The sequence below is a fragment of the Aptenodytes patagonicus genome, chromosome 8, assembly GCF_965638725.1.
Source record: "Aptenodytes patagonicus chromosome 8, bAptPat1.pri.cur, whole genome shotgun sequence".
Lineage (NCBI taxonomy): Eukaryota > Metazoa > Chordata > Aves > Sphenisciformes > Spheniscidae > Aptenodytes > Aptenodytes patagonicus.
The window spans coordinates 8,441,617-8,469,532 of record NC_134956.1 but is presented as its reverse complement, the minus strand read 5'-3'; the positions used below and the strand labels follow the sequence as shown (position 1 = coordinate 8,469,532).

At 58.2% G+C, this 27,916-nt stretch overlaps 1 protein-coding gene across 1 annotated transcript in view; it reads left to right on the top strand.

Annotated features, from left to right (window-relative positions):
• Positions 1–26,070, top strand: part of TEX264 (testis expressed 264, ER-phagy receptor) — a 43,926-nt gene extending 17,856 nt beyond the window's left edge. The window contains exons 5-6 of the mRNA XM_076346239.1: positions 17,465–17,636; positions 25,227–26,070. Coding sequence (XP_076202354.1) covers positions 17,465–17,636; positions 25,227–25,540 — 486 coding nt within the window. The 3' untranslated portion in view covers positions 25,541–26,070. The remainder of the gene's footprint in view (positions 1–17,464; positions 17,637–25,226) is intronic.
• The last annotated feature ends 1,846 nt before the right edge of the window (positions 26,071–27,916 follow it).

Here is a 27,916-nt window from a genome sequence, read left to right as displayed (position 1 = left end):
GAGCGGTGACTTAGCGCTGGCTGTGCTTCATGTTCAGTGCTGGGCGCTGCCCTGATGGAGCCGGCATGGCCGACTTGTGCCAGGCATGACAGTGTACGCTGGTCGGTGTGTGTGCTGGCTGCCCGGCATGTGCCGGCGCCATACCTGCTGCTCTGCCGCCTTGTGCTTGCAAGCGCCTTTCCTCTTGCAAGCGTGTGGCTTCTGTTTCGGCTCTGCTGTTCGGTTGCACGGGGGCAGGTGTAAAACTGCAGCTCTGGTGGCATCGCTGCTTTGAGCAGAAAAGAGGTTTTCTGGCCAGCTTCGAGCTTTGGTAGTTACAAAAGCTCCTTCCCTGTCTGCAGCTTGTCTCGTGTGAAATCACCTGTTTTTTCCCCAACTTCTTGTTGACTCCGTGCAAGCGTCTGCCCCAGCAGCAGGCAGAGGAGTCCTGGTCCCGGGGAAGTGGCTGGTGTGGGACGCAGGCTCCTGGCCACCATGGCCTCCCCAATTCTAATTGATCACAGAATGGGAACAGCCCAGGTTGGAAGGGACCTGGAAAGATCATCTGGCCCAACCTTTCATGGGAAGGGGAGCCTGGATGAGGTTATCTAGCACCCTGTTGCGTCTTGAAAGCCTCCGGCGATGGGGACTCCACTACATCCCTGGGGAGGTTGTTCCAGCTGGCAGCTTAGCCCTGGGTCTCTGCCACCGTGGGTGCTTTCCTGTGACATCCAGCATTTTGATCCTATTACCATCCCAGCTCCTTTTCCAGGAGCATTTCCAAAGGCAGCTCCTGGAAGGAGAGCAAACTTCAAGCGCCTGCCTTCCCATGCATGCCAAACCATGCGGGCATGCCTGATGGCCTGACGGCCAGAAGCCTGGTCCAGTGCTGCCTGTCAGCCGGTGGTCCTGCTGGGGGGCATTTTCATCCCAGGAGGGAGCGAGAAGCCACCTTGCTCTTCCAGCCGCTGCTTTGGAAAGCTGGGGCTCGCAGCCTCGTAACGACTTACTCAGCCTTGCAAAATTGTCACAGAGGTGAATCCGCTCAGACACAAAGATTTGCTCCCTCCTTGCCTTTGCAGCGAGGATTAATGATTACGGAGGAAGCTGGGGATATTTCATACGGCTGTCCAAGGGAGAGAGAGAATCGAAATGGTTTGCCTTGGGCAAGGAGGGAGAGTAAAATACTACAGTGCTTTTCTGTCAGATCTCTTTATCGACTCAATCTGTACGTGTGCTCTCCCCAGATGTATTTATAGAGAATCCCAGAGGATGCAGTTGGCTCAAAAGGTTTTCTTTGTCAGGTGTTGGAGGCGGGTCCAGCTCTCTCAAGCAGCGACACTGTCCCAAACCTTGGTATCTTCCCTCCTTGCCAGCTAGTCAATTAATGTGAGGATGAGATTGATCTACCTCTCTGCAATTATTTTAGCAGGGTCCTAATGAGTTTTTCCTGGGCTGGTTCTTCCCTGTAGCCCTCCGAGCCAGACCTTGCCAGCTGTGCCAGGCTTGAGAAACAGCAAAATGAACCTGATCAAATGCGAAACAGCTTCTTAGAAATACTGCTCTTTTCCAGCAAACACTGTTGGCCCAGTTTCCCTGGCTGTGAAGCTCCCACTTTGAAACCTGTGGAGTAGGGAGATAATACATTTGAAAGCAGTGGCATTTTTACCTCCAGAAAAGGGACCATTGTGCTATGACTAAGTTGCACTTTTTCGATTCTAGTTAGGTATAAAATGGTAGGAAAGGCCCTGCTTTGGGGAGGGCAGGAGAATGAAAACATTTCTCTTCTGCACTGAGTCAAAATATGGATGGATGAGTCACAAGGTTGGGTGGTGATCAGATCACAGGGATGAAAGAACAAAATCGGTTCTTGCTCCTTCCTGTGCTGAGATCTTACGTGCCGTAGGCGAGGCGCTGGCTTTGGGGCTGCATCGGTGGCTGGAGCACCGGTGAGGCGACCGAGCCCAGCTGTTTGCTCCGAAGCAGAGGGTTACACTGAAAGTCCCTCAGGGTCTCTTCTTTCGACAGGGAGAGATAGATATATATAGATATAGATATATATATATAACCCTGTCATCTCTGCCTGCCTGCAGCAGCTGCTGCCCTTTGGATGCTGTTTGAGTTGATGCCGCTGCACGCTGGTGGCCTCGGGCAGAGGCAGCAGGCTGGAGGTGTCCTGAGCTGCCAGTCCTTGTGACCGTGGCAGGCGCGGTGGTCTGCGGAGCTGCTCACATCCTGGGGAGGCTTTCACGGGCTCAGCGTGTGCTTTTCCTCTGTTTATGCTGTTGCCTGGTGGCCGTCGCTCTGTCCACACCCGTAGGGACTCACAGCCTTTGTGGAGCGGGTGCAGGGTACGGAGAGGTGCAATGGTTCGGTGCAGACCTATGTACAACCAGTACATCCCGTCCTGCTTTGAGGAGCAAACACCCGGTGCTGAACTCAGGTTGTCCCAACAGGCTGCGGAAAATCAGGCTGCCAAATCCTGGCCCCCTTGAACTCCTCCAGATTTGCCAGGACCGGGTTCATCTTTGTGGTCTCCAGCTGCCTCTGCCGTTGCAGGGCTCCATAGCAGCTTGCAGCGTGGTCTGTGAGCTCCTTGAAAGAGGAGGGTTGAGCTGTGCTTAATTTTTGGCTTGCAGGCTTTTGGAGAGTGCCTGGGAGCCCTCAGCTCCAGGAATCCTTTTGTCCCATTTCTTTTCCAGCATGTGGCAGCTTATTCCAGCCTCTCTGCTTCAGCCAAACCAGGGAAAATCGGAACCTTTAATAGAAACATTGGCAGTTTGTAACTCCAGCACCTGTGCCCGGAGCTGGCAGGGATGACTCCAGGTTAGAACTGCCCCGAGGCAGCTGATGGAGGTCTGCAGCCTGGCGGGGATGTCCGGGCTTCCTGCGCTGCTTCCCCTGCTCCATCCTAGGTGAGCGGCAAGCCGTGGTGAGCCTCTTTACCTTCTTGGCCAGCGGGCTGGGTGGGGAGGCATCTGGCACCTCTCCTCTTCACCTGATTGCATAGGAGCAAGAAAAGGTGTTCATTCCCCTGCTGTCAGAGCACAGCGGGCAGAGGAGGCAGCGGCTCCCTGGGGACCGGCTCAGGGATGAGTCAGTGCTTGTCCCCTGCCACCCTTGAGCTGACTTCTCTCAGGATCTCTTCTGCGGTGTCTGGTGTTAATAAGAGACAGAAGGTACCTGTTACTCTCAGGAGTGGATCAGCACCTGATGGACCAGTGCCCCCGGGTGTGCCAAGGCAGCATCCCGTTTCTTTGTCCCTGACCCACATGACGTTTGCCTTTCCTGGGCTCCTTGATGCTCTGGTGAGCGTGAGGAGGTGGAGGCTCATGCCTGGTTTGAGCAGATGCATTTCTGCTGGGTTTGTTGGAGATGTGTTCTCCCTTAGGTAGGGTGCCTCTGCCCTGCCAGGGCTGGTAGGAGGGCTGGGGCTGTAATGTGAAAAAGGATGTGCCTCCAGCGTGGAGGAGAGGAACAAACCTGCCTAAGAGGGGAGATGATGATGGAGAGTCACCTCTCCTTCTGGGTAGCAGAGAGAAACTAGAAAGAAGTTTGTGCTGACTTGGAGCAGAGCCTAGGTACAGCTTTTGGGACAGGATCAGATTCCTGTGGCTGTCATGTCTGCTTTCTCGAAAGCTCACCTCTTAGGGGTGTTCAAAATATGGATCTCCTGGCCTGTGTGCAGAGGCGGAGCTGAGGAAGGCTTTTGGAGGCTTTCAGGATTGTGAGAGCAGCCCAGCTGCAGCAGAGAGCCTGAGCTCCGCTCCAGCTTGCACCAAGGCAGCATCCGAGGGGTGCTGGCTGCCAGCCGCTCCAAGAGAGCCGGGAGTCCTGAGCCAGCATGGAGAGGGGAGGGACTCGCAGCCAGCCCCCTCTGACACTGGGACGGCATAACAGAGACATTGGGGCCATAAAATGGAGTCACTGGTGGGGCTTGGGGTTTGCTTGTCTTCCAGGCCACTGACATCTGGATTTTGCACATCTACATTTTGCATGGCTGCGTTCCTCCTAAAGCTCGGCAAGGCTTTGAGGATCTGAGGCTGAGCTCCAAACTAAATGACACTGTACGGTGTGGCTTTACATTTCAAAGGGTCTGAGGGAGTGGAAGGATGCCTTGGAGTTTCTGGCACTATGGAGTAATTGGGGTGATTTTTTTTTTTGGTGGCTTGTATGATGACCGCCGAGTGCTTGCTCCGCACACGGATGGTTTTACCTGTTCATCTTCTGCTAATGTGAGGAATTATAACAACCCCACAGGGATGAAGGGGGGTGACAGAGCCGAGTGCAGCGGGGAGAGCAGGTTAGTAACTGCTCTGCATCCCTGACTCTGGCTGCTTATCAGTGATAACTTGTGGATGGGCACATGTTTGCATTGCAGGACCCCTGGAAACTTCTGCTTCTGTTCCCTCCCTTCCACACACCACCAACCAGAAGATCTCCTGGTATATTTAAAGCTGTTAGTGTCCATTTCCCTTAGCTTCGCAGCTCTGCAGGGTGGATCCTAAGGCAGAAGTGCTGCTTGAAGGTCAAGGACAGACCTTTAATGCAGCTGGGAGAGTAGTCAGTCTGGGAGTCCCTGTCCCAGCGTGGTGCTGGGGGCTGTTGCCTTTCAGATGAAACCCGAAGGCGTGTCCTGGCCCTGTGGGGATGAAGAGGATGCGTTGTGGCTGTTCACAGAGCGGGCCTGTCCACAGCTGCCTGCCAGCTTCATGCATCTGCTGATGGGCTCTGTTCCCGCTCCGTGGGGTTGTAAGGCACCCCGATAAGGCTGCAGGGAGGGAAACCGTGGCCTCGTTCCCACTGTGGACACCGGCATTTTCTCCCTGCCACTGGATGGCCGGTTACTCTCAGCTGCTCCTCTGGGTTTTATTTCTGCCGGGAGCTGACAGCAGCTTCTTGACATGCAGAAAGGTAGATATCTATCATCTGCTGTGGCCAGCTGCTCTTCTTTTCACGCTGTGCGGATTCACAGCTTGGGGTAAAGTCCGCCCAGCGGTACAGTAACCAGACCGTGAGTTGGCAAAAGCTTATCAAGAGGTCAGTGTCGGAGAAAGACTTGCTCCAGTATTTCTCTGCCGAGCGGTTCAGGAGACAAGCAAAGTGGAAGCAGCTGCTATGGCTGCAGGAGCTGCCTGATGCTGTGGGCTCGCAGCAGAGGAGCACAGCCATCGGCTCCTCTCTGTTCTTGCATCCTCCTCTCTCACACGCATCTCCAGGTGCCATGTTCACTTGTCCTTCCCTTGCTCGGTTCCTGCCTCCCCAAGAAGCCCTCACCTGCATCTCCCACCAGTTCCCCTGCAAAGCTGTGTCTCCCAGCAGGAGCTACTATGGGACCCGTAGCATCAGCTCAGCTCTGGCTTTATGCTGTGCCGTGGGGCACAGGACCAGCATCTAAACCCCTCCTCTCTTGCTAGCCTAGACCCAGCAGCCTTCCTGGGACGGGGCTGCAGTGGTGCAGGGCAGAGTCTGCTCCCTGCCCACGATGAGCTGCAGCTGTCTGGGGAAGGGTGGATGGGGACAGGGGTGCAGAGATGCTTCCCCAAAGTCCTTCCCATCCTCCAGGTACCCAGAGTTTGAGGGAGGGCACCACGGTGCTGGGAAGAGGAGGGGTTTCCTCCGGGTCTCAGGGGGCACTGATGAGGATCTGGGGCAGCTCTGGTGGCTGCGGTGTCGGCTGATGTGCTGCCGTCAATGACATTACGCAGGGCTGTGCATGGTTTGGGGTACCCGGGAGAGTGGAGCAGTGGTGGAGATGGGGAGGTGGTCCCCAGCAGGGAAAGACCTGGAAAGCTGAGCGGCACAGTGCGTATCTGGAGCTTTCCCGCCTCATGCAGCACCTCTGGGAGCATATGGGACCTGGAAAGCCGCAGGCTTGTGGAAGGGCAGTCAGGTTGGGCTCCGTCCTTGCCTAACTCACTTCGATTTTCTCTTCTGATTGATCTGCACAGTCAAACTCACAATCCTGTGCTGGCAGAGGAGCAGTTGCCAGACTGCAAAGGTTGCTGAAAGCAGCTGCTCCCCTCCCCTGCTGTCTCCATTGCCAGCAGAAGAGCCTGGCTTTGGAGGCGCACGGCTTGTGTCCCTGCTGACACCGCCAGCCATTGCCTCCCCACACGCCCCAGCACACTGCGGCAGCGTGCTCAGCAGGCGCTCTCCTCTCCAGACCAAGGTAATGAGCCCCCTGGGACCCTGCACCAGGGTCCCAGGTGGGCCGAGGAGGAGGAGGTGAGGGCTGCAGAGGAAAGGCAGGTGCCCAGCTCCACCTCACCTTCCCATGCCTGCTCTGGGCAGGGCGGCTGGAGAGGTCGGTCAGCATGTGCAGCCACCGAAATGGCATGTCCTGGCTCGAGGACATCTGGAGCTGTCCTGGGGTCCCTGATGAATTTGCCTGGTGCTGCTCGTTCGCCTCCCTTACCCCCTCCTCGCCTCTGCCTGTGTTTCCACCTCCTCCTGCATTGCAGGCAGCCTGCCCGTCTTTGCCTTTTGCTTTCTGCCCACCAGCACTGTTTGTTTGCACTGGGGATTTCCTTGGGCGAATCATTACCGCCGGCAGCGTGCGGTGGCTGGAGGCTCTGGGGACTTCATTAGCCGAGCTCACCGGCAGGAGTCGTCATCTCGCTGGGCTCTCCAGGGTCACTGGCTCTTTGCCGTTTGCCTCGCAGGATTGCCAGCTTAGGTGCAAGCTCCTGGATGTGGGGGTTTGAAGGTGGCTTTCCTGGAAGCCTGTGGGGAAATCTCTCTTGTCCATTTATAAAAATTCAGAAAGGCGCTTGTCCTGGGCTCTGGCTTGCCCTTAAAACACAGGGATGTCTGTCCCCGGGGCAAGGGAAGGAGAAGCAGGAGCAGGAGGAGCAGTGAACCCAGGGTAAGCGGTGGCCCGTGGGCAAGTGTCCTGCAGTGGAGAGCCCAGGAGGGATCCCTGTCACCCGAGGCAAGCCTGGGCCTCCTTGAGCAGGAGGTCCAACAGTCTTTCTCCACTGTTGGCTACACTTAGCTGATAGCTTGGAAGATCCTCCTGCCCTGGAAACTTGCTTTCTGCTGTCAGATTTGCCGATGTGCTGTACTGGCGATATGCTGATGGATGCCATGATCATCTTACCCATTCCTCCTCAGCAAACCAGGCTGAAACCCACTCGATCTTCCTCTTTGGTGGCCTTCCTTGCCTTCTAAACGAGGCCGATAAGCCTGACATTAAGTCCCTGTTGGGGGGGAGGGAAGGACTATTTTGTCTGGGAATCAGGCGGTCGCATCCCGGCTTTGCGCCAGGCTGCCAGTGGCTTTATCTGTGCAAGTTCAGCAAGGTTAGGTTCTTCAGCTTCCCTTTTCAGCTTTCTCAGCTGTGAAGGTATGGTGTGAGGCTGAGCTTAGCTCATCATGAAATATATTCCATGAAGCCTGGGAGTCAGGGGTGTTGCAGAAAGACAAAGTTGTTCAAGGAGGTAGGAAGGGATGGGGGATATTTATTCCACTATGCCATTTTCTTCCCGGGGGCGTTAATGTGACACATGTCCTGAGTTTGTCCTGGTGACAAACAAGCTGTGGAAGAGCAGCTGAAGATGCCCGCGATCCCGGGAGGATGGCTTGTGGAGACAAAGAACAAGAGGAAGGGGCTGAGATTTGGGAGGGGCGGCCCGGACCTTGGCTCAGGAGACCAAGAGCTCCCATGTGCTGTGGTGCCACCAGGCGCTCCTGCTCCTGCTCCATCTCTGTTGCTTTGGTTTTGCCACACAAGGGTTTCATCATAGGACCCATTACAGGTGAGGACATGTGTGAGAAGGTTGGGAACGACAAGCCTCCACTGCATGTCCCTGTTGCGGAAGGGCAAGTACTCAAGCGAGTGGTCACTCAGGAGATAAAGCCGTCAAGGTGGGTTGGGAATGTCTACCTGGATGAGGAGCCCTTCAGGCTCTCAGCTGTGAGTTAGCCATGGAAGAAGATCTCTCACCACAAGAAACAACCTGTTGTTGGGTGTCTCGGGGTGGGGGTGGGGGGCGGGTTGTAACTCTAGGTTAGGGCTTACTCTCCCTGTGAGCAGCCTAACGAAGACCCATGTTTCAAAGAGGCTCTTTTTACCTGCATGATGCCCCACGTAGGGTGGGAGGCTGCAGTGCGGTGGGCTGCCTGGCTGAGGCAGGACAGGCAGGAAAACGTCTTGGGCGATGATTCCTTCCCTGAAAAGCCCTGCCTTGACAAGAGACAGAGAAATTGCCACAGCTGCTGCTCCTGGCAGCCTCGCCGAGGCAACAGAGCAGGCAAAGCGATTTAGCATCGCTCCAGTCATCCGTGATGGCAGAGATCATTGCATCAACCTCTTCAGCTTTGCGATTAATGCTGAAAAAGCATCCTCTGAGGGCTGGAAGGAGAGCGTTGGTCCCTGGAGACCTGCACTCTGAAGCAGAGGCAGCCCTCTCCAGCTGTTGTCCTCCTCTCCCACAGTCTCATGCACGTCTGTTGACCCGCATGCTCCTGTAGTGATGGAGTTCCTGGGGACGGGGACAGGAACCCAGGACTGGTTCCTCAGGGGAGGAGAGACTATGTGGATTTACACGGATTTCTTGTCTTATAATGAAAATCCAGTGTTTGAGCTTTCCGAGTGGTTAAAACCAAAGTCCCCTTCAGAGAGCTTGTGTGTGGCAGTGATGGGGAAGGAGAAGGAGAGGAAGGGATGCGGTTGGGTTGGGTAGGAGGAAGAGTGTGAGAACATACAGTGGAGCTCCAGGAAGCTGGTGAGAACCGTCTCCCCAGCTGGCTTCGTTTACCTATGGCGGGTACAGGAGCAAGGCAGAACCTGGGGACATGGAAAGCACTGAGTTTTTAGGAAAATTAATTTTTTTAATGCAAAAGTTTGTTTCACTTCTGAAACTCTCTGCTCCGGGACTAATTACTACCAAATAACTGTGACACCGGGGGGGACCCAAGCCCCATGAATTGTGTGTGTTTGCACCATCTGCTCCTTATTCTGCAGGTGATGTTCCCATAGTTGGGGGCAGTAAAATATGTCCCTGAAAGCACACGGACTAACGCACCTGAGCGTGTCTGGGCTGGCAGCCTTGTCCGGGGCTTGTCCTTCCCCTACGCCGGAGGCTCTGCTGCCCGTGGCTACTTTTTGAAAGGTTTTATATCGCTGCCCGGCTCGTCTCTGAAGATGGGGGATGCTCCTGGATGTGCTGCAGGATTTCTCTTGCAGCTCAAGTGGGTGCTGGATGGGGAGGAGGTCTGGACCGCATCTGTGCCTACAGCGAGGCAGGGCTGGAGCTTACTCCCTTTTGCTGGAGGACGGGGAGGAATCTCCGTCTCCATCCTGGGGAGGAGAAGGGTGTTCACAACTCACAGCAGCTTCCAGCAGCGAGCTGGGAGCCTGTGCCTGGTCCCCATCAGCCTTCTCGGGGCGCTGGGACCTCCCATACCCACCAACCCACCTGGGCTTGTTCCTTTGCCTCTTGGTTTGGCTGTGCCTGACAGCTGCCACTTTGCAGCTCCCGCGGCTCTGCCGGGGTGGGAGCAGCTGGGTGATTCGGCCCCAGGAAGCGCAGGCAGGCAGGCGGGCAAGGTGTAAATTGCATGGCTGGCTGCCTTCGCCAAGGTGAAAATGAAAAACTCTCCCAGCTATCGAGCCTGGCGTTTCGCGGCTCCCACGGTCCAAATGAGCTCCCTCTCACCGCTGCGGAGAGGATCTCGGGGGCTGATTTTCACCTGCCTGTCCCGAAGCCACGGCGCTGCCGCATCAGCAGGGCGGTGTCCTGGTTGCAGGCAGGACAGGGGCCTGCTGCAGGAAGGGGGGAAGCGTGCTAGTGCGGAGAGCAGGGAGGGATGCTGATGGGTGCGGGAGGTGCTAATTGCCAGGCGCTGTATTTTGCTACCTGGAGGATTTGCTATCCTTTGGCAAGACTTTGTTTTCCACTGCTGTAGTGCTGGTGGTGCCACTTGTTTTTCCTGCTGGCTGATGGAAACGGCCTTTTCTTGATTGCAATAATATCACCTTCTGTTTCTGAAACACCTCGCAGCCCGGAGGATTTGAAAGTAAAGTGCACATGTGTGGGAACAGTCTCACCACTTCTGAAATGTGAGTTTCTCCAGGCTGGGAAGCAGTAGCTGTTTCGCAGCCCTCAGCAGCCTGGTGGTCACAGCTGTGCCGTGTGCTGGGGCTGGCTCTGAGTGCCGGCTGCGCCGGGAGGCAGGGCCTGCCAGCTCCACATGCACCCTGCTTGAGCTGCAAGCAGAGATGTTGGGGTTTCCTTGATGCTTGAGGTATTACTGGTGTAAAGCACGTCTGCCTGCCTCTCCCTCCAGCAGCTTGTCCTCTCTTCCGCCCAAGCCATCTCTCGGGCCGATGGTTCCTCCCCAGCCCCTGCCTGACTCCTGCCCCTCGGTGGGCAGCCCTGGGCACACAGGCTTCATCCCTGTCTCCCGTGGTCAGACTGCGGCTCGGCAGGGAGGACCAGAATCATAGAAGGGTTTGGGTTGGAAGGGACCTTCACAGATCACCCAGCCCAACCCCCCTGCCATGGGCAGGGAGATCTTTCACTACATCAGGTTGCTCAAAGCCCCGTCCAACCTGACCTTGAACACTTCCAGGGATGGGGCATCCACAGCTTCTCTGGGCAACCTGGTCCAGTGCCTCACCACCCTCATCACAAGACATTTCTTCTTATGTCCAATCTAAACCTGCCCTCTTTCTGTTTAAAGCTGTTGCCCCTTGTCCTGTCACTACAGGCCCTGGTAAAAAGTCTCTCTCCGTCCTTCTTACAAGCCCCCTTTATATATTGAAAGGCTGCAATAAGGTCTCCCTGGAGCCTCCTCTTCTCCAGGCTGAACAACCCCAACTCTCTCAGCCTTTCTCCGTAGCAGAGGTGTTCCAGCCCTTGGGTCATTTCTGTGGCCTCCTCTGGACCCGCTCTGACAGGTCCATGACTGTCTTGTGCTGGGGACCCCAGAACTGGAGGCAGTGCTCCAGGTGGGGTGTCATGAGAGCAGAGCAGAGGGGGAGCATCCCCTCCCTCAACCTGCTGGCCACGCTGCTTGTAATGCAGCCGAGGAGGTGCTTGGCTTTCTGGGCTGCAAGCGCACATTGAAACCAAGTTTGAAACCTGGGGAGGAAGGGGTGCCTTTATTTTTTTTGCTTTCATCAGCTCAGACTTGGGACCGAAGCGATCTTTAACCTCAAGCTGCTGTCTGGGCAAGGATAAATGGAAACAGGAACATCCCCAGTCTGGGTCTGGGATGGCGGGATGGCCCAGCAAGGAGTCTGTCCCCTGGCTGAACTGGGAGAGCACTGAAGGGCGCTGGGTGCTGTGCAAACTGAATTGCAAAGCCTCTCTGCACTACCTAGCGCCCGTGGTCTAAGATAAGCAGGGATGACACACCGAGTGTGGAGCGTGTGAGGAAGCGAGGAGGATGTGGCACATAGCGCACTCCCTCCGGTCCTAGCTGGTGGCTCAGTTTCAGCTCTAATTTTAGCAACTGATTTTAGGGCCCTTCGGCTCCACGCAGTTTTGTTGTTTCTTTAAAATCCCTGAAACCGAAGCGTCCAACCCCTTCACCGGGAGGAGGAGAGGATGGATGCCTCTGGCTGGAAGCAAGACCGTGGTGAAGTCAAGTTGCCTGAGCAGGCAGGAGGTGCTGGCATGCGGGGACGGGGCTGGTGGGTCCCCCGGGGTCCCCCCCCAACTCTGCTGGGTGCCAGCTGACTTGATGGCACTAACCGGAGCGGCCCAAGTGCCGGCGGCATGGGTGAGGGGAGGCTCGTGGCAGTGAGGGTGTGATGATGCTCTGGCTGGCTGACCGGGGGGACGCTGGTGAGCCCCCCCCGGTGAGCAGCAACCCCCAGCGATGGGCACAAGCTCCCCATGTGCTCTCACCCACCACCTGTTCCTCCTCCAGGTGTGGCGGCGTAATAAATGGAGGGAGGGGAGCCCTGGTGCAGCAGAGGGGCTGGAGGGGTGTCCCTTAGCATCCCCCCCCCCCATGCTCCCCCCAGGGCAGGAGCCAGACACCCACTCCGCATCACTGGCGTTTAGCAAATCGTACTTGAGGCTGCCGGTCCAATTCGGTAGCAGGGCAGACCTGGCTGTAAATCGGCGGTGGGCTGACCCCACTGTCCGGCTGACCCCACTCTCCAGCTCCTACAGAAAACCCCCTCGTGTGGCTGGTGTCGCTCCGGGGTCACAGCAGGATGCGGATGGAACCGGCCCCGTGCGCCCAGCACCCTTCGGTGCCACCCTGCGGTGGCAGCGCATCCCATCGCCATAAGAGCAGAGGCGAGCGGCAGCACCGGGCACGTTGTGCTGAACTGATGTTCAGATGGTCCCTGGTAAACAACCCACAGCTTCTCCTTGAGCCTGGGTCCCCTCCTGGTGCAGGCTTAGGCCATGTGCTCATCAGCCCCTCTGGGAAGTTGTTCTCTTGATTGGGACTGTGCGGAGAGAAGTCAATGCTTAGGCTGGATCCTGCACCATCGCTTTCCTGGTGGCTGCCAGGCTCCAGCCTGTCCCAGCTTTTCGGCAGTGCCCAGTGGCAGATCCCTGGAGGGTGCATCCCTGGCCGGTGGCAGGGAGGGCAGCTCAAGGGGCTGCCTGGTGCCCCTAAGGTAGAAGAGGGGGATCATGTCCCAGGTGACTGGTCCCTTGCTCTCCATGGCTTTTTCAGTCCTGGCTGGGTTTTACGGGCATTTTTTTACGCACGGCAGGCAGGAGGTCCTCTGGCAGGGGTTGGTGACAGGCGCAGGTGATGGCTGTATACATATGGCACACTGGCGGCTGGGGCACGAGGCGGACGTCTCTGCGGTGAGCCAGGAGCTGTTGGGCAGCACGGAGAGCTCAGCCCCGGCCCCTGCTCCAGCAGGAAGCTCGGTGGTGGCATGAAAAGCCTCTCCCCTACTGCTCTCACAGCCATCGGCCCTGAAACAGCGTCTCAGCAGGCTGGCATGGCTTAACCATCACTGCGTGAGCCATGCCAGGAGGTCTCGGTGACGAGTCAGGGAGGCTGTGGGGCCGGAGGGCTTGTGGCCAGAAGCAGGGCGAGGACAGCAGCTGCCTCCCCACCGCCTTCCCAGTGACCCTAGAAGTGTTTTGGGGCAGACAGTGGGTTCAGCTGGAGCCTGAGCGCCAGCATGCCCGGGCATGGCGAGGATCCCGAGAGCATCCGCAAGGCTCGTTTGCTGGTCTCCTAACAAGCTGAATTTTTCCAGCAGTGGGAGATGAAGCAGATCCAGTTGGTGGCATTTGAATTCCTGAGCAGACGAGCCTGACAGACTGACAAAGCCAGTCCCTGCAGTGCCCCAGCTCGCCTTCTGCTTCCCGGCAAGCACCGAGGGGCACGGCGTGGTGTGAGCACCCTGCCACCTCCTTCCATTTTGGCACGATTCTGCTGGGATTTTAATGACTGCAGGTCATGTCTCAGCCACCTCGTCACATGTCCTGTAGCCCTGGGACTGCTCTCCTGCCCGCCTGGGGAAGTGGGGGCATCCTCTGGCCGACAGGCCGTGCCCGAGTCGTTCCGTGGGCAGACGATGGGGTCTATTCCTTAATGGACGAGTGGGGAGAGGAAAATTTGTGCTGCCGGGGAGGTGCCACCTCCCGCTGCTGGGGAAGGTCTCCCAAAATGCTGGTTCGGCGCATAATCCTTGTTGTCCTTTCTGATGCACGAGGCCGGGGGATGCTCCATTCCTAGAGGGATGAGGTCAACCTGGAGAAAGTCTTACAGGGAGTCAGGGGTGGTGGGTGATTTGGAAACAACCCAGGGGTAAAGATTGGGTGGGGTGTTATTTCACCTGGGAAAGAGGAGTGCAAGAGTCTTCCCCTACATAAGCCCTTGTTCCCAAGAGAATGGTGAGCAGCACTCCACCATGGCCCTCGGATGGGCCAAGAAGGAGTTGGCTTCATGGGAAGCAGCGAGCCTGACATAGCAGGAGTACACCGGAGCTGCTGTGAATGTCAGGACTGAACTGGTGGGCTCTGGATGCATTGGTTTTGCTGTGTACGTGTAGCTTGACTGTACGGATTATGTGCAATAAATCCCATGCTTCGGGTGCCTGGTGGAGGGTCCTGCATAGAAATAAGCCTTGCACGCTGCGCTGCTGCCTCCATCTTTGCTGGCCGTAAGAAGGGCAAGCTCCCGGCGGAGGTTGAGAAGGGAGGTGGCACAGCACGACCTTGTGAAAGGATGAGTCCCCTTCCCTGCCCTACTTACTGGGTCCTGCTGTCCTAGCCAGAAGCCTGGCCCCGACGCTGTCAGCGTCCCACTGTTCACCTCTCGCTGAGCTCCTTCGCCCGTGTGAGGCTGCATTTGATTTGACTCGAGGGCTCTGCCTTGCAAACTCCACGTCCACCTTGCTGCTCCATCTGTTGGCTTAGCTGTACAGTTAGCGAGGGGCTTCGTCCTCAGCTGCAGAGTGTATTATTGCCTGTTGAGCATCTCTGTTGTTTTGCCATGTTGTTGAGCCTTCGCTAATTCGCTCTCTGCTTACGCCTTCGCCTTTGGACTCTGCTCTCAGTCTCTCTGGGTTGTTTCTTCCCCTTGCAGCAGCCTTGCAGCCTTCCTCTCCGCTGGGATAATCCTAAACCTGCTCTGTCCTGTGCTGACACCCGCCTCTTGGTTGCACTTTGCTATACCTCTGCCTGTGCTTGCCTGGCCTCTGCCTGCCTCCTGGTCTCCTTTGGGATGATCACAAGGGTGATCTCCCTTGCATCCCCTTTGGATGATCCCCTTATCCATTTTTTTTTATGATCCCCTTACCCATTTCTGTTGTCCTGGCTCCCCACCTCATCACCTCTCCCCTTTCCTCAAGTCTTTATGCAGCCTTATCCCTTTGGTCCCAGCCCAGATGGGACAGCGTTCCCAGCTGCCACCTCCCTGCTCCTTCTTGGGGACATTGTCCTCTCCTGAGCCCGGCTGCCAGTGCTGAGCTCTGCAGCAGCCCTGCCTGGAGCTGGGTTGCTCCAGGAAGAAGCGCAGAAGCAGAGGCCAGCTCACTAGCCTGGCTCCCAACCTGATTTGTACAGGCATAAATTAGGACCACCAGGCTCTGGTTTCCTTCCATTTCCTTTTGGGGAAAACCCTGGACGAACATCCTTGCAGCTGTCCGTAACGAGGCAGGCTATTGTTGGTATTGACAGTGAGTGTCCGGCCACTTCACCGTTGTCCCACCGACCTGGTCCATGGCCGTGGGCTTTGGCTGCAGGGCACCTGGGCTCTTCTGGCTTCAGGGAGACAAAGCTGCTTCCCACCCTGGCAGGGTGGAGCATCCTCGTCTCTCTTATAGGATAATCCTTGAGTGTGAAGCAGCATTTGGCTCAAGAGCCAGTCCGGGACCCCGGTCTTCATACAGGTGTGCATTTTTATTCCTTAAAAAGCCACAATTCCCACATTTCGTGTGCGTGGAGGGGGCGTTGTTTGTGCTTTGGGGGAGTCACTACGATGGCTGTGTAATTGGAAGGGGAGTTGTAGCAGCCTAGATAAATTGTAGGGTACGTCCCAGATCCACTCTTTAGGAATCCCAGGGTGGGCTTTGGGAAGTCAGCTTGGGATGTCTTGGAGGCAGGACTGGAGCCCTGAGGTTTTAGACGGGTTAGAGACCTCATATGAATTTAGTGAAGGTCTCTTTGCTCTAAGATCCTTTGAGTTGTCCCCATCTGTATTAAGTGGTGGAGGGCCAGCTGGATGCATCCAAAAAACCTGCGAATCTTGGAGATACCCATCTCTGGTATGTGTTGCAGTAATCTAAAATAACGAACCGAGCTGAAGATTGGCTGATGGGCTTGTGGTTGGTAGAGCAAGGGGCAGAGCGGCGGGGAGGGTTCTTGTCTGCGTTGTTGCTGAAAAAGCAGGAGTGATATGAGCCGCCTCTGCTCTGCTGCTAAAAACAGCCCAGCTTGTTTTTATTTAATACAGTTTTGATCTGCGTGTGTTAGTGTTTCACCTGCATGCGAGTGGGAACTCCGGGCTCCAAGCGCCTTGGAAGTCCGCCTGCGTCCTTGCACGTCCCTGCGGCACAGGGCTTGCGAATGTGGTTCCTCCTCGGTTGGAGCAGGGACTCTGCTGAAATTCAGGCTCGAAGGCGTTGGGACACGATGGGTGAAGCTTCTGCTGGGGTTCATGTTTCTGCTGCTGTCGTGCCGCTGGGTAAACTGGGGCTCTGCAGACCCAGTTCCTGCAAGCTTTCCTGGGAAAATAGACCCGAAAATGGCTCACGTGGGGTTTTCTCCCTGTCTTGCTTGTGCAGCATCCTGCCAGCATGGAGGTGGCTCTCCAGGTGGCCTTGCTGCCAGCGCCAGGGAGAGGGCCGGCATTGGCTCCCGTCTGTTGTGGATTCTGCCCGGTGCCGGCATTTGGCTGGGAAATAAATGATTCGAAATCATCTTGGTCAGGAATGAACAGGCTTTTGTGAGGTCATCATTGATGTGTCCATAGAGCTCGTCCTTGGAGAGGGGCCTGCCCTGGAGGGACGAGGACCCTGCCGGAGGATGTCCGGGCAAGCCATGCCAGGGGGGACGTGGCAGGGAGGAGGATGAGGATAGTTGAGGCAGGGAGGAAGAGGAGGATCGTTGGGTCAGTGAGGAATAGGAGGATAGTGAGGGCAAGGAGGAGGAAGAGGATAGTTGGGGCAGGGAGGAGGAGGATGATAATTGGGGTGGTTGCAAGGTTAAATAAAAGCTGTCAGTGATTTGAAAGGGGGAAACAGAAAAAGAAAACCCGCTGAAGAGACACTCTCCCTTCTCACCCGGCTTGTGATCAGCCTCACCCTCTGCCAGCGAGCAGCTGGCGGGCGGGCGGGCGAGGAGGGGGTGGCAAGAGGGTTGCCCCGGCACCCCAAGAGTCCCCGCAGCCCTGGCTTGGCATGGGCCGGGACACAACCCAGGGAGGACATGCCCCCGTCATGGGTCCCTGGCAGGTTGGGGGGGCTGAGGTCTTGAAGTGTGCTGCCAGGGGGAGGTGGGGCGAGGAAGAGGAGGAGGGGGAGTTGTCTGAAATGCCAGGGATTCATCTCCCACTCCCCCTGACCTCGCCGTTCTGAAAAGAGCTGCTTGAGCTGTCGGCTCTGGATTATATTAATTAGTGGAGAAGTGCTACGCCTGCTCGTGGGGCCGTGCTGCCAGGAGGAACTGGAGACTTGGCAGGTCCGTGCAAAGCAGCTGCCGGGCTCCCTGAAACCCCTCGCTCCAGCCCAAAATAAGCACACCAAAACCGAGGCTGAGCCGGGGGATCTGAGTCTCCCTGGGGCTTCGGCATCTCCTCCTTGAGCCCAGCCGGCTGCTCACCCCCAGGGCCGAACCTGCCGGCCCTGGCATGCGGGGGGGCTGTTGTGATAGGGAAAGCAGCACTGCGGTTTCGGGATGGGACCCACTGGTCCTCGCTGGGCCCCGATGTCTGTGGGCAAAGCGGGTCAGTCTGCAACGCTGCCAGGCCGGCAGGTCCACGTGGTGGGGGGCTGCTGGGGCGGGGTTGAGGCCACATCCCTGACCTGCGGTCGCCTGCTGTCTTTCAGGAGAGGAAGCTGTGTGCCCACCCCCGGATCGAGATCTACAAGGAGGACCGCATCTACTTCGTGTGTCCCCTCGCCCGCCAAGGGGACTTCTATGTGCCTGAAATGAAAGAACTGGAGAGGAAGAGCAGGGCTGCCGCAGCTGAGGCCGAGGATGCCCAGACAGACATCACAGGTATCCATGGTTTATGCACAGGCTCCGTCTTTGATCGGCATCGGCCCTCTCAAAGGCGGGGGTCCTGGTGTCCCTGGTGCTGCCACCTGAGCAAGCAGAGAGGGGCCGACCTGCGCCCACCTGGCGCCCAACCACTGAGTCTCAGCACACCTCTTCCCCTCACCCCGGCTGATAGGATCTCATCCCCTGGGTGTCACACCGCGCCTCAGGGAGTACCCGGGCACCCCTGCGGCATCAGGGCGAGGGCCAAGCTGCTGCCGAGCCACTGGCCCGCTGTTGTCAGAGCAGAGCTGGATCTCGCAGCTTTTGGTTGCAGCTGGGCTTGTTTTTCTCCTTGTCATATACATCTTTCTTGATCTCATCTTCATCTGTTACATATTGGGATTGCGAAGAGCTTAAATACCAGGTTGCTGTAGCTGGTGGTGGAGTTGCCCGATAGCATCTGCTCAGCGAGATCTGTTGGAGCCTGGATGTATTCATACAGGAAGGGACCACAGTGGCTGTAGGCGCAGAACAGCAGTGCTATAGTAACCTGAAATGCTAGTTGCCGTCGCCGGCCCACGTGCTCACATGTCTGCGAGATGTGGGAGCCGGCTAGCCGAGCGTTCCCGGGCGCTGGATGGCGCGTCTGAGCCGGCCTCTGGCAGGGGCAGCCGCCTCCTCCTGCCACCTAGGTTGCCCGCGCTTGTGTAATGGGCATGAAAAAACCATGACGGCTCTCCTCGCCTCCCAGGGAGTTTGGTCATTTTATTTAACACATCTTTAGGTTTGGATTGCTTTAATTCTTAATTGCGTGCAACATAAAAGCAAGCCTGGAAGTTGCTTTCTGGGAGCTCTGTCCATTTAGCGCTGCAATGAAGAGTCTAATTGGAGCAGTTTCCCAGTGCTTCAAGGTGCCGTGTTTTCACAGCGCTCGCTCAGCTCTTCACCTTTTTGTCTGCCTTGCGTCAGGGTGGCTGCTTTGGGCACCGGCCCGGGTTGGCCGAAGGCCCCTCGCAGCCCGCTCCCTCTGGCACCTTCCCACGGTTGCCCCGTGGTTTTGGAGAGGGGTGGCAGGACCCATGTGAGCAAAAGCTGCTTCAGGTCGGTGGCTCCGGCAGCTGCGTGTGCTCCTTTCCGCACCGCTCAGGGAGTGCATGGCCCCGTGGCATGGCCGGAGGATGCTCGGTGCAGCTGCTGCCCTGTGCCCCAGCTGTCTCGGTGCTTTCCCAGGGACACCACTGCCGGCGCACCCGCGGTGGGGGAGTCCCCTGCCCTGCTGGAAGAAGGGCTGGGAAGGTTTTTCCAATTTTAGATGGCAAATGATGTTGGACTTTCTCATGTGGGAGACCCCTGCCCCAGGCCAGGCTCCCCGGCAGCAGCTCTTGATAGCTCCTCTACCACCCCTCCCCTTCCAGTCGCACAGATGAGCTTTTGTAGGTGCAATCTGATGCAGTGTCATCTGCTGAGTATGCACAAAACCAGCTTAAAATAATAATAGCTGTGAGAGGTTGGCCTTGCCTCTCAGACTAAAGAGTTGAGCTTGGATGTCGGCACTGTGATCGCTGTCACTGCTGGGCAAGGCAGCAGAACCAGGTCTGGCGGGGCATCACATCCTTGCTGCGGCCACTGGAGAGGGCCGAGGACATGGCAAGCCTTCGGGTTGCTCGTGCTGCTCCTGCCTGAGGACCTTGGAGGTCCCCATGATCTCCTGCATCCCCTTAATATAGTGGTGCCCCAGGTCAGCACAACTGCTGTCACCTGGGGAGGGTGGCACCCCGTGGGGAGGTCCTGGGCTTGTGCAAAGGGAGACAGTGCCCGGTGAGCATCCTTGTCCCACTGCCGCTGGCCTGCTGATGCTGGGGACTTGGTTTGCTGCCAGCGGCGCTGCCCCAGCTGCAGTGGTTGAGCGGCCGTCGGGCTGCCCCTGGTTCAGCAGCAGGGTCAAAGTCGGGAGGCGAGGTGGGAGGTGGCAGCTGGTCTCCCCAGGCTCCACATCTCGACACCGAAGTGCCACGTGGGTTTTCTGAGCCTCAGTGTGAGAGGAGATCCCTCTGGAGGGGGCAGCCAGCAGATCTCCTCTCTGCCCAGCTGCTCGCTGGAGATGCCTTGAAGATGTCGCCTTGAAGATGTCGCCTTGAAAGAGACGCCTTATGGATTGAGACTGGTCCTCCCTTCCCAAGTATTTTCTGTGCTGGGATCTGTGCAACCACCTCTGAGTTGGAGGAAGAGAAAGCCACAATCTCTTTTCCCATCCTTTTTTACTCCCTTCTTCCTTGGGGAGCTACTCAAGGGAGACGCCTTCAACAGGCATGATGACCCTGCAGATCCCCAGGTGTCTGTGACAGCTTTCGAGCTTTCCTCTGCCAGCTGGAGGGGGGGTGCAGCAACGTCCCCGTCTGCTTTTCAGTGCGGTCCCCCCTCAACCCCAGTTGCGTGGATTTGGGTTATTTCTTGATCCATCTCAGCTCTGCCAGTGTTTCAAGCGGTCCTGCTCTGACGGAGGCTCAGGCAGTGCTGGGATGCTCATGGGAGGGTGGAAGAGGGTGGTGGTCCCTGCCGGTGGCACTTGGCTCCTCTGGCCCTGCCTAAGCAGTGCAAATTCAGATGCGGGGCCCTGACACCCTGCTGCCTTGCAGGGCGAGCGGGGGGGCTGGGGAGGTGCTGAGCCCCTTTTCCTCTCCCTGAGGCAGCTGAGGATGCTCTACGTGTGGCAGCCTTGGGCTCTCACTGCTGATGTGGCAGCAGATGAAGCCCACTCTTCCCTTCCTCTCACAAAATACTGAAATAACAGCAATGAGCACACGATTTCAGAGCGAGCGTCATATTTAGTAATGCTCTGTGTGGACGCAGCACCTTTCGGTCACGGTTCATGAAACTCCCCACCAGCAGCTGTATTACGCTTTCCTCAAATTAAAGACTTCAGGAGTTCCCAGCGGAAGGTGCTGCCATTTCTCCTCGCCTGTCGGTGTGGCTGGTGCCAGGTGGAACCAAGCGACTTGGGTGTGCAAGAAAAGCTTGGATTTGTTTTCTTGAGCCTCCTGACCTTGGAGCACATCTCTCCATTTAGGCTGTCATCTGCTGTCCTCCTTGCTCCTGAGCTCACCCTGCAAGGTGCTGGGTGCCTGTGGCTCCGAGCGAAGCCAATGGCCGTAGAAGCTGCGGGATGCGGCCCAGGGTCTCTGCTTTCTGCCACCGCTCTGTGCAGAGCAGGGTGCTGGCAGCTCTGCTGAGGATGAACACGCTCGTGTTCAGAAAGGGGCCGGGGGCTGCGGCTGCCTCCGCACCAATTTCGTCCCTCCTTCGCCGTTGTCAGGGTCATCGGAAAGACGGGAAGCATTTTTGGAAGGTGGCTGATGGGTCTCCAGGGGCCAGTGTCAATCACGATTAGTTGTTTTGTACTTAATTATTTTCCGGGGCTTTGGCATCAGCGCAGCGCTCAGCGGGCCCTCGCTCCTGGCTCGCTCTCAGCAGCGTGCTCTCCAGTGTGACCCCACTGCGGCGCGTGGAAGGTGAAAGCAAACAAAAGCAGCCTCTCAAGACGGGCTTGCTGGCATGAACACAGATGGTTTCTAAGCACGTGGCTCTGCCCAGAGTCTCAGATGCTCATTTTCCTGGAGCTGAGTCTGTCCAGCAGCATCTGGGTGCAACCGGTGGCGTCACTTGCTGAGCCCCAGTGCCGTGGGGGGGCACCTTGCCTGACGTACTCTGCTTCATCCCCGCTTGCTTCCATCCTCTGAAGAGTCCTGCCTGTTCTGCCTGCCTGTACATCCCGAGAAGGGTCTCAGCGGGCAGCTCGTGCCCTGCCTTCCTGCTGGTGTGCCTGCCTCAGCCCCTCTCCTGATGGCTGTGTGCGAGCTTCGGCAAGCGCAGAGGAGCTGCGCCCCTCCTGGCAGTGCACTGATCTATTATTTAGTGGCAGAAGTGATGAGTACTTGATTGAACAGGGGGAAAGAGAGGGCCTGGGTGCACCAAGAGGGGAGCGACGCTCAGGCATCAGTGTCCTGCTGGGGTGATGTATGAGGGGAGCCGGTCCTTCCCAGGGGGATTTGGGGATGCCGATACCTGGGGTAGCACAGGGCTGAGTTGCCTGGGGGGGGGGGTGCTCCCTGCTGGGCTTGTTAACAGCGTGGGGTGAGTGGTTCCTGTTGTACCCATCCCCGGGTGGTATCTTGGTGTTGGCTGCTTGGCTTCCCATCTTCCTAGGTGACCCTGGCCTTTGGGGGTCTCCTCAACACCCTGGTGGGGCTTCAGCCCAGGCTGTGCCTTTTTCCCACGTTAAAACTTCTCAGGTTCCCCGTTCCTGCTGAGTGAAGGCGCAGCCCGATGGCTATGCCGTCCTCAGGGGAGCAGAGCAGAGAGGGGGCTTCCACGGGACAGCCGGCACCTCACTGCTTGCCAGAGGGAAAAGCTGCACTGGATCTGAGTGCTGGGCCGGCTCCCGGTGCCGGGACCAGCCTTGGGAAGTGGGATGCAGGGGATGGCAGCAGCTCGCTGGGGGACCAAGCAAAGTGTCTGGGGCAGGATGGAGAAGTGGGTGCAAGAGCTGACGGAAACCTCTGCCCACGAGATGAGAGCTGAACCCCTGCTCACCCACAAGGCACCTTCCAACAAGGCTTTGGTTGCCCTCTTGGAGCCCTGCCGCACTCCCTGCCTGGCCTCTCCGGGCTGTGCTGGGACAGTTGGGGGTTCCTGCCACATCCCCCTGCCAGAGCTGACCCCGCACTGTCCTCAGCAGCAGTGGCTCCATCTCTTGTCCTGCCCGCCCCGGCCATCCATTCCCGGCCAGGCTGGGTGGCCACGCCGGAGCCAGCCTTGTCCTGCACGGAGGAAAGCAAGGCTGCTGAAATGGGCAAATTTGCCAGCTGAGGCTGCTCAAACATGATCAGAAGTGACAGAGCGGTGAAAAAGTGCCTGGCTGAAGGGAAACAGGACTTGATTTATTGTCGCCCTTGGAGTGGGAGAGAGGGAGGCGGCTGCAGGGGTGAGGACAGCGGTGCTTTCCCATGGTGGCAGCTTGGAGCAGCACGTAGGTTGTCTTCATCCCTGTCTTCTCCTTCCCGAGCTGCTGCTCCGCTCCTCAAGAGATCCTTTGTTTTGTGGTATGGGGTTACGTGATGGCTTCCCAGCCGAAACGGCCCCCGGGGTGATGCGGGAGGGGTGCTGTGCAGGCAGGGCACGGCTTTGGGGGGTCGGGGTCGCTCTTGTCCCAGGTTTCAGAGGGATGCGAGATGACCGTGAATGACGTGAGCTGTCATGAAGCCATGGTAGGAATGTGTCCGTGTCACCTCAGGCCACCAATTAGGCCAAGTTGGATTTTTTTCTTTTTTTTTTTTTTCCTGAGATCCCCGCTAGAGGCCTTGCAAACCCTTAGCTGGCTTCAAGGCTCAGGGACCGCGCGCTCCCCTCCATCCCCCACAGCTCTCCGTCTTCCCAGAGGCTCCCTGCTGACACACTGCCCGGCCGAGGTCCTGCCAGGTGGGACAGCATCTCCTGCCTTTCTGCCGCCCGCTCGGTGGCCACCATCCCCTTCAGTGAGCGCTTCACCGGCAGCGTGCAGAACATCCTTTTTAACTTAGAGTAAATGTAGTTTCCGTGTCGAGGTGCTCCCTGATGCTGCAGCAAAGGCGGCACGTGTCGGTGGGTGGTGGTTCTTTTCTCCTTTTCTTGGGGGGGTCACCAGGCGCTGCTTGGGTGGGTGGCCCAGGGCTTAGCTCGTGCCAGCTGCCAAAGCGGTTGCGTGCCATGGCTGAGGTGAGAGGGTGGAGGCTCAGGCCCCTCTCTGGGCACCCGCTGGGCAGGATGCAGCCGATACGCCATCCGGGCAGGATGAAGCCAATACACCATCCAGGTGAGATGAAGCAGCGGGTATGCTGTGTCTGTGGGTCTTTACCAGCTGCTCCTCGTCCTGCTACCACTGCTCGGTCCTCTCCGAATGGCCCTCGCTCAGCCGGCAGGACTGTGGGATGATACTGCTCAGAAGGCAGAGGACTGCCATTTGCAAGCAGTTCTGCTGGCAGCCGCCCAGGCCAGGAAGAAAAACAGCAAAAAAAGGGATTTAAGGGTGTTTGGAAGGAAAGTTCCCTCCCCGGCAGGTCTCCTCCAGGAGATTGGTGGCTGCCGTGCAGCTGGAGGAGGGCGAGCAGCTCAGCCCTGGGCACCCCAGCTGCAGGAGCCTGGGGAGGCTGGAGATGCCTGTGGGAGCCCAGGGCAGCCCCATGCCGGCATCTAGGGATGGAGCCGTGCCGACAGGAGCCAGCGTGGAGGAGAGGGCTCTCCTCTCCTGCCTGGGAGTCCCTCCGCAGTCGTCACCATCCTCTTTGCCACTTCCCAGCCCTGCTGGTGGCAAGCTGCGGTCCTCTGCTGGTGCTGCTGCCAAGCAGGGCTCCTCCTGGTTTCCCTCCTGGTGCTGCGCATGATCCTCGGCAGGGGCGTCCGGCCCGGCATGGATGGAGCCCTGGGGGAGCGAAGGTGCCGGGAAGCAGCCGAGCCTGGCACGTGCTTCCCGCTGGTGTGAGGCAGGCAGGAAGAGTGGAGCAGGGAGGACCGCCTAGTGTTTGCTGCTGCTGTCATAATTAACAACATGGATCTGCGATGTCGTAATCAGTGATGTGGATCTTTGATGTCATAATTAACCACGTGGATCTGTGATGTCATAATTAACAATGATTAATGTTTTACAGGAGTGTTTTGTCTCCTGGCTGGTTGCTCCGGCAACAGCACCGAGCTGCTGGTCTCAATCTGACATGCTCGTCTCCTTGTCGACTCCTTAATTGTGTTGTTGACCGAGCTAACGAGGCAGGGATCCGGGGAGGGGGCGGTGGGCCGAGGGGTCTGCCCGGGCAGGCAGGGGCAGCCCCCAGGGGGGCTCAGCTGTGAGAGGGGGTGTGGGCTGGCAGCCGGGTGATGTGGAGAAGTGCCTAGTGAGCTAGGAAGGCTCCCCCCATCCTCTGGCACCCCGAGTCCCGTCTGCCGCTGCCCTGCCTGCCTTTGCACTGCTGCTGGAGCTGACAGCTGTGGGGGAGCCATGCAGGGAGCGGGAATGGGTTGTAGGAGGTGCTGAAGGCAGCGTTACGATGCCCTGGCATGAGGCTGGATGTACACCCGCCCCTGACAGCAGCACATCCGAGGACCTGCTCGTGTGCCACCTTCCCCTTGGGTGCTCAAGCAATGCTGCAGCTCCCCATCACCCTTGCAGCACAGCGTCCCGCTCCTCGCCTCATTCCTGGTGCCATGCTGGGGGCAGGGTTGTCCCCCAGCTCCCAGGCCGGGCATTCTCCCTAAAGAAGGGCTTGCCAGGTCCTCGGTGTGTGCGCAGAGAACAGCAGTGGGGCCAGGGTATGGCCAGGAGGTCAGGGCATGGCTGGGAAGCCAGGGGTTGTTTGTGCCAGCTTGGGGGTGCCCTGATTTCAGGGAGCTGCTTGAGTCCAGCTTGTGCTTGTCTTGGCCCAGTCATTTCTCAAAGGCACAGGAGGTGACAAGAGGCAGGAGCTGGTCTCCACTGTGGCCTGTTGTCTCTGAGGTTTCTGATGGCTTCAAAGGCTATGGCACCCCATCCCTATCGCCTCCTTCCCGCAGCATTCACTCCCTCCCCTTCTCTCTCCATCCCAGGGGCTGACACCATGAGTGAGACGAGCTCCATCAGCATGGAGGCCACAACCGACAGCAGAGACACCTCGGTGGCCACCTCCATCCTGCTGCCCTTCCCAGCCAGCCGTGGCCGGGAGGAAGCGGACAACCGCAGCGAGCACAGCTACAGCGAGTCAGGAGCCAGCGGCTCCTCCTTTGAGGAGCTGGACCTGGAGGTCACTGGGGAGGGGGAGGGAGCCCCAGGCCTGCTGCCCGACATGGGCTACGCAGGCAACCAGGAGGTCACAGACAAGTGGACCAAGGAGCCCATCGCTGCCGAGAGAGGAGAAGAGTGAAGTGGAGACCTGTCTGCCTCGCCTCCCACCAGGGTCTGAGTTACTGGGAACCAGCCGCCTTCCCCACCTCCTTTTCAGCCAAGAGATTTTGGTCACTGATTCCCCCTGGGACCCACTCTCCCTCTGCAGAAAGGGTGTTTGATTGTTTTGGGGATGCCGGGAGGTGGGGGGTTCTCCTGCAGCACTCGGCAGCGCAGGGTAGGTGCAGGCTGGGTGGGGCAGCGAAATGCATTTGCCGTTTGTGTGTCTCTAGGTGCGTTGCAAATTCCTTGCAGGCGTCTCGGGGGGGCGGTGGTGGATGGCAGAGGTGTCCCCCCTCGTCTCTGCTGGTGCCCCTCTCACCCACAGCTTCTCTCTGCTGCACCGCCGCGTGTTTTCTAGCACCAAAGAGCCGTGAGTAGGGTTGGTTGGGTTTGTTCCCCTCTTCTCTTCCCCTTGCTGAAAAATGGAAACATCCCGTGTAAACCTGGTCCTCCTGGCACTGCCACGGGTGCTTTTGGGGTCTGTAATAAAGTGGATGCTTTTCCTCACTGGTGGCCAGTGGCATTGCTCACTGCCTCTTGGCCGATTGCGCCGTCCTACCCCGTGGCGGGGAGCGGGCTGTGGGTGGAGGCTGCCGGTGGGCTGCCCCCCATGTCCCCTGACCGAGCCAGGGAGCTGCCCAAGGGCTCTGCATCCCTGCTGCTCGGGCTTGCTCCCTGTCCAGACAACCCAGTGGGGCCATGGGGACCATTCCCGGCTTCTGCAAGCTGCGGGGGGAGTGGGGAAGGGTTCCAGCCGCCGTGCCGAGCTGGGCTGGGCTGGAGGGCGGTGGCGTCCCTGCTCCTCTTGGGAACGTGCTGAAAGTAAAACCAGTAAAGCCAGGTCCCTGTGCTGTTGGCGGGCCTGGCACCGCTGTGCTCCTCCTGTGGCAGGGGGGACCAGCCTGCCTGCACAGTGCCTCCCCGGCATCCCATCTGCCTGGTCCTGCAGCCGTGAGGTGCAGGCAGGGAGGGCTGCCCATGCTGGTCCCAGTTCCCTGTCCCTCAGCTGGGGACAAGGGAGCAGCCTGGACCTCACCACCACTGTGCCCCGGGGCAATGCCGGGTGCTGGAGCACCTCGCCCGGCTGGCCACGGCTTGTTCCCCAGCGGTCAGATGTGGTGGCCTGAAAGCGGGTCTTGGGGTGGGGGTGCAAGGGGCAGGGGAGGTCTGGCTGTCCCTCCGTGGTGGGGACGTGTCCTCCCTGGCTTAGAAAGGTCATGATCAGTCCTCAGCCAGTGATTGACATGAGATTGTTCATAAATATTTTGTGCTCTGAGTGATAAAATATTAAACTCCTCCAGCCCACATGGAAAAATATTGCTCTTCCCGGTGTTTATCTTTGTTGCTGGTTATTACAAAACTGCCAAGCCCCCTGAAATATTTATGCCTGGCTGAGGCTTCGAGGGGATTGGAGCCAGGCAGCGAATCCTAATGCCACTTGTCCCCTAACCCCACTGAAGATGGGGGCCGGGGAGGCTTTGCCATCGTCCTGCTGTCAGCAGCACTGAAGCAGCAGCCGGGAGGATGCAGCCAGTGCCGGAGTGTGTGCGAGGCTCGTGCCAGGTCCCGTCTGCCAGGAGGGAAGCGGGACCTTGGCGGTGCCAGCATCCTTCTGCACAGCATGTCTCCAGCCCTCCCCGGCTCTCTGTCCCCCCTCAGACAGCGGTGGTGAGGTCCCCCAGCCCAGGCACCTTCCTCTCCCCGGTGCCCCACTCCGTCTGTGCTAACTGTCTTGAAAGGAGATGGGCTGGCGGGGTCTGGGGTCCTGGTGCCATGGGACCCCAGGTTGGACCTTGCCATGGAGGTCCTGGGTTATCCTTCCCCAAATCAGGACTGCTGGGGGAGGCGGGGCAGAGCGGGTCTGACCCTTGCTGCAGTGCCCTAACCCGCAGCCTGCAAGCATAGCAGCTGGCAGTGGGGAAACTGAGGCACAGGGCGGTGAGGTGGTTACTCGGGGTGGTGCCCCAGAGGCACGCCTGGCCCCTGCCTATCCCTGCGGGTCCTGTGTCATCCCCTGTCCTGTTCTTGTCCCTGAGTCACGGAACTCTCCAGGACAGCTGGGCTGCCAGCACGGGACCGATGGGGACACAGCACAGTGGGATCCTGGGTGGCCAAATGGCTCCAGAAAACGTTTGGGCAAGCGGTGGAGACCTGGAATACTAAATCCAGCCGCTGCCTCTGCCTTCAGAGGAGGCAGCTCAGGGACCATTGTCCGAAGCCTTCCCCCAGCTTGGTGCTTGGGCCAACAGTGAGTGCCGGGGGGCTGTGTGGAGTGCAGGGGTCAGGGGGGTGATGCTGGGCCCCTGGGTGCCCCCCAAGGGCTTGGGGAGCAGGGGGCAGGCTGGGTAGGGGG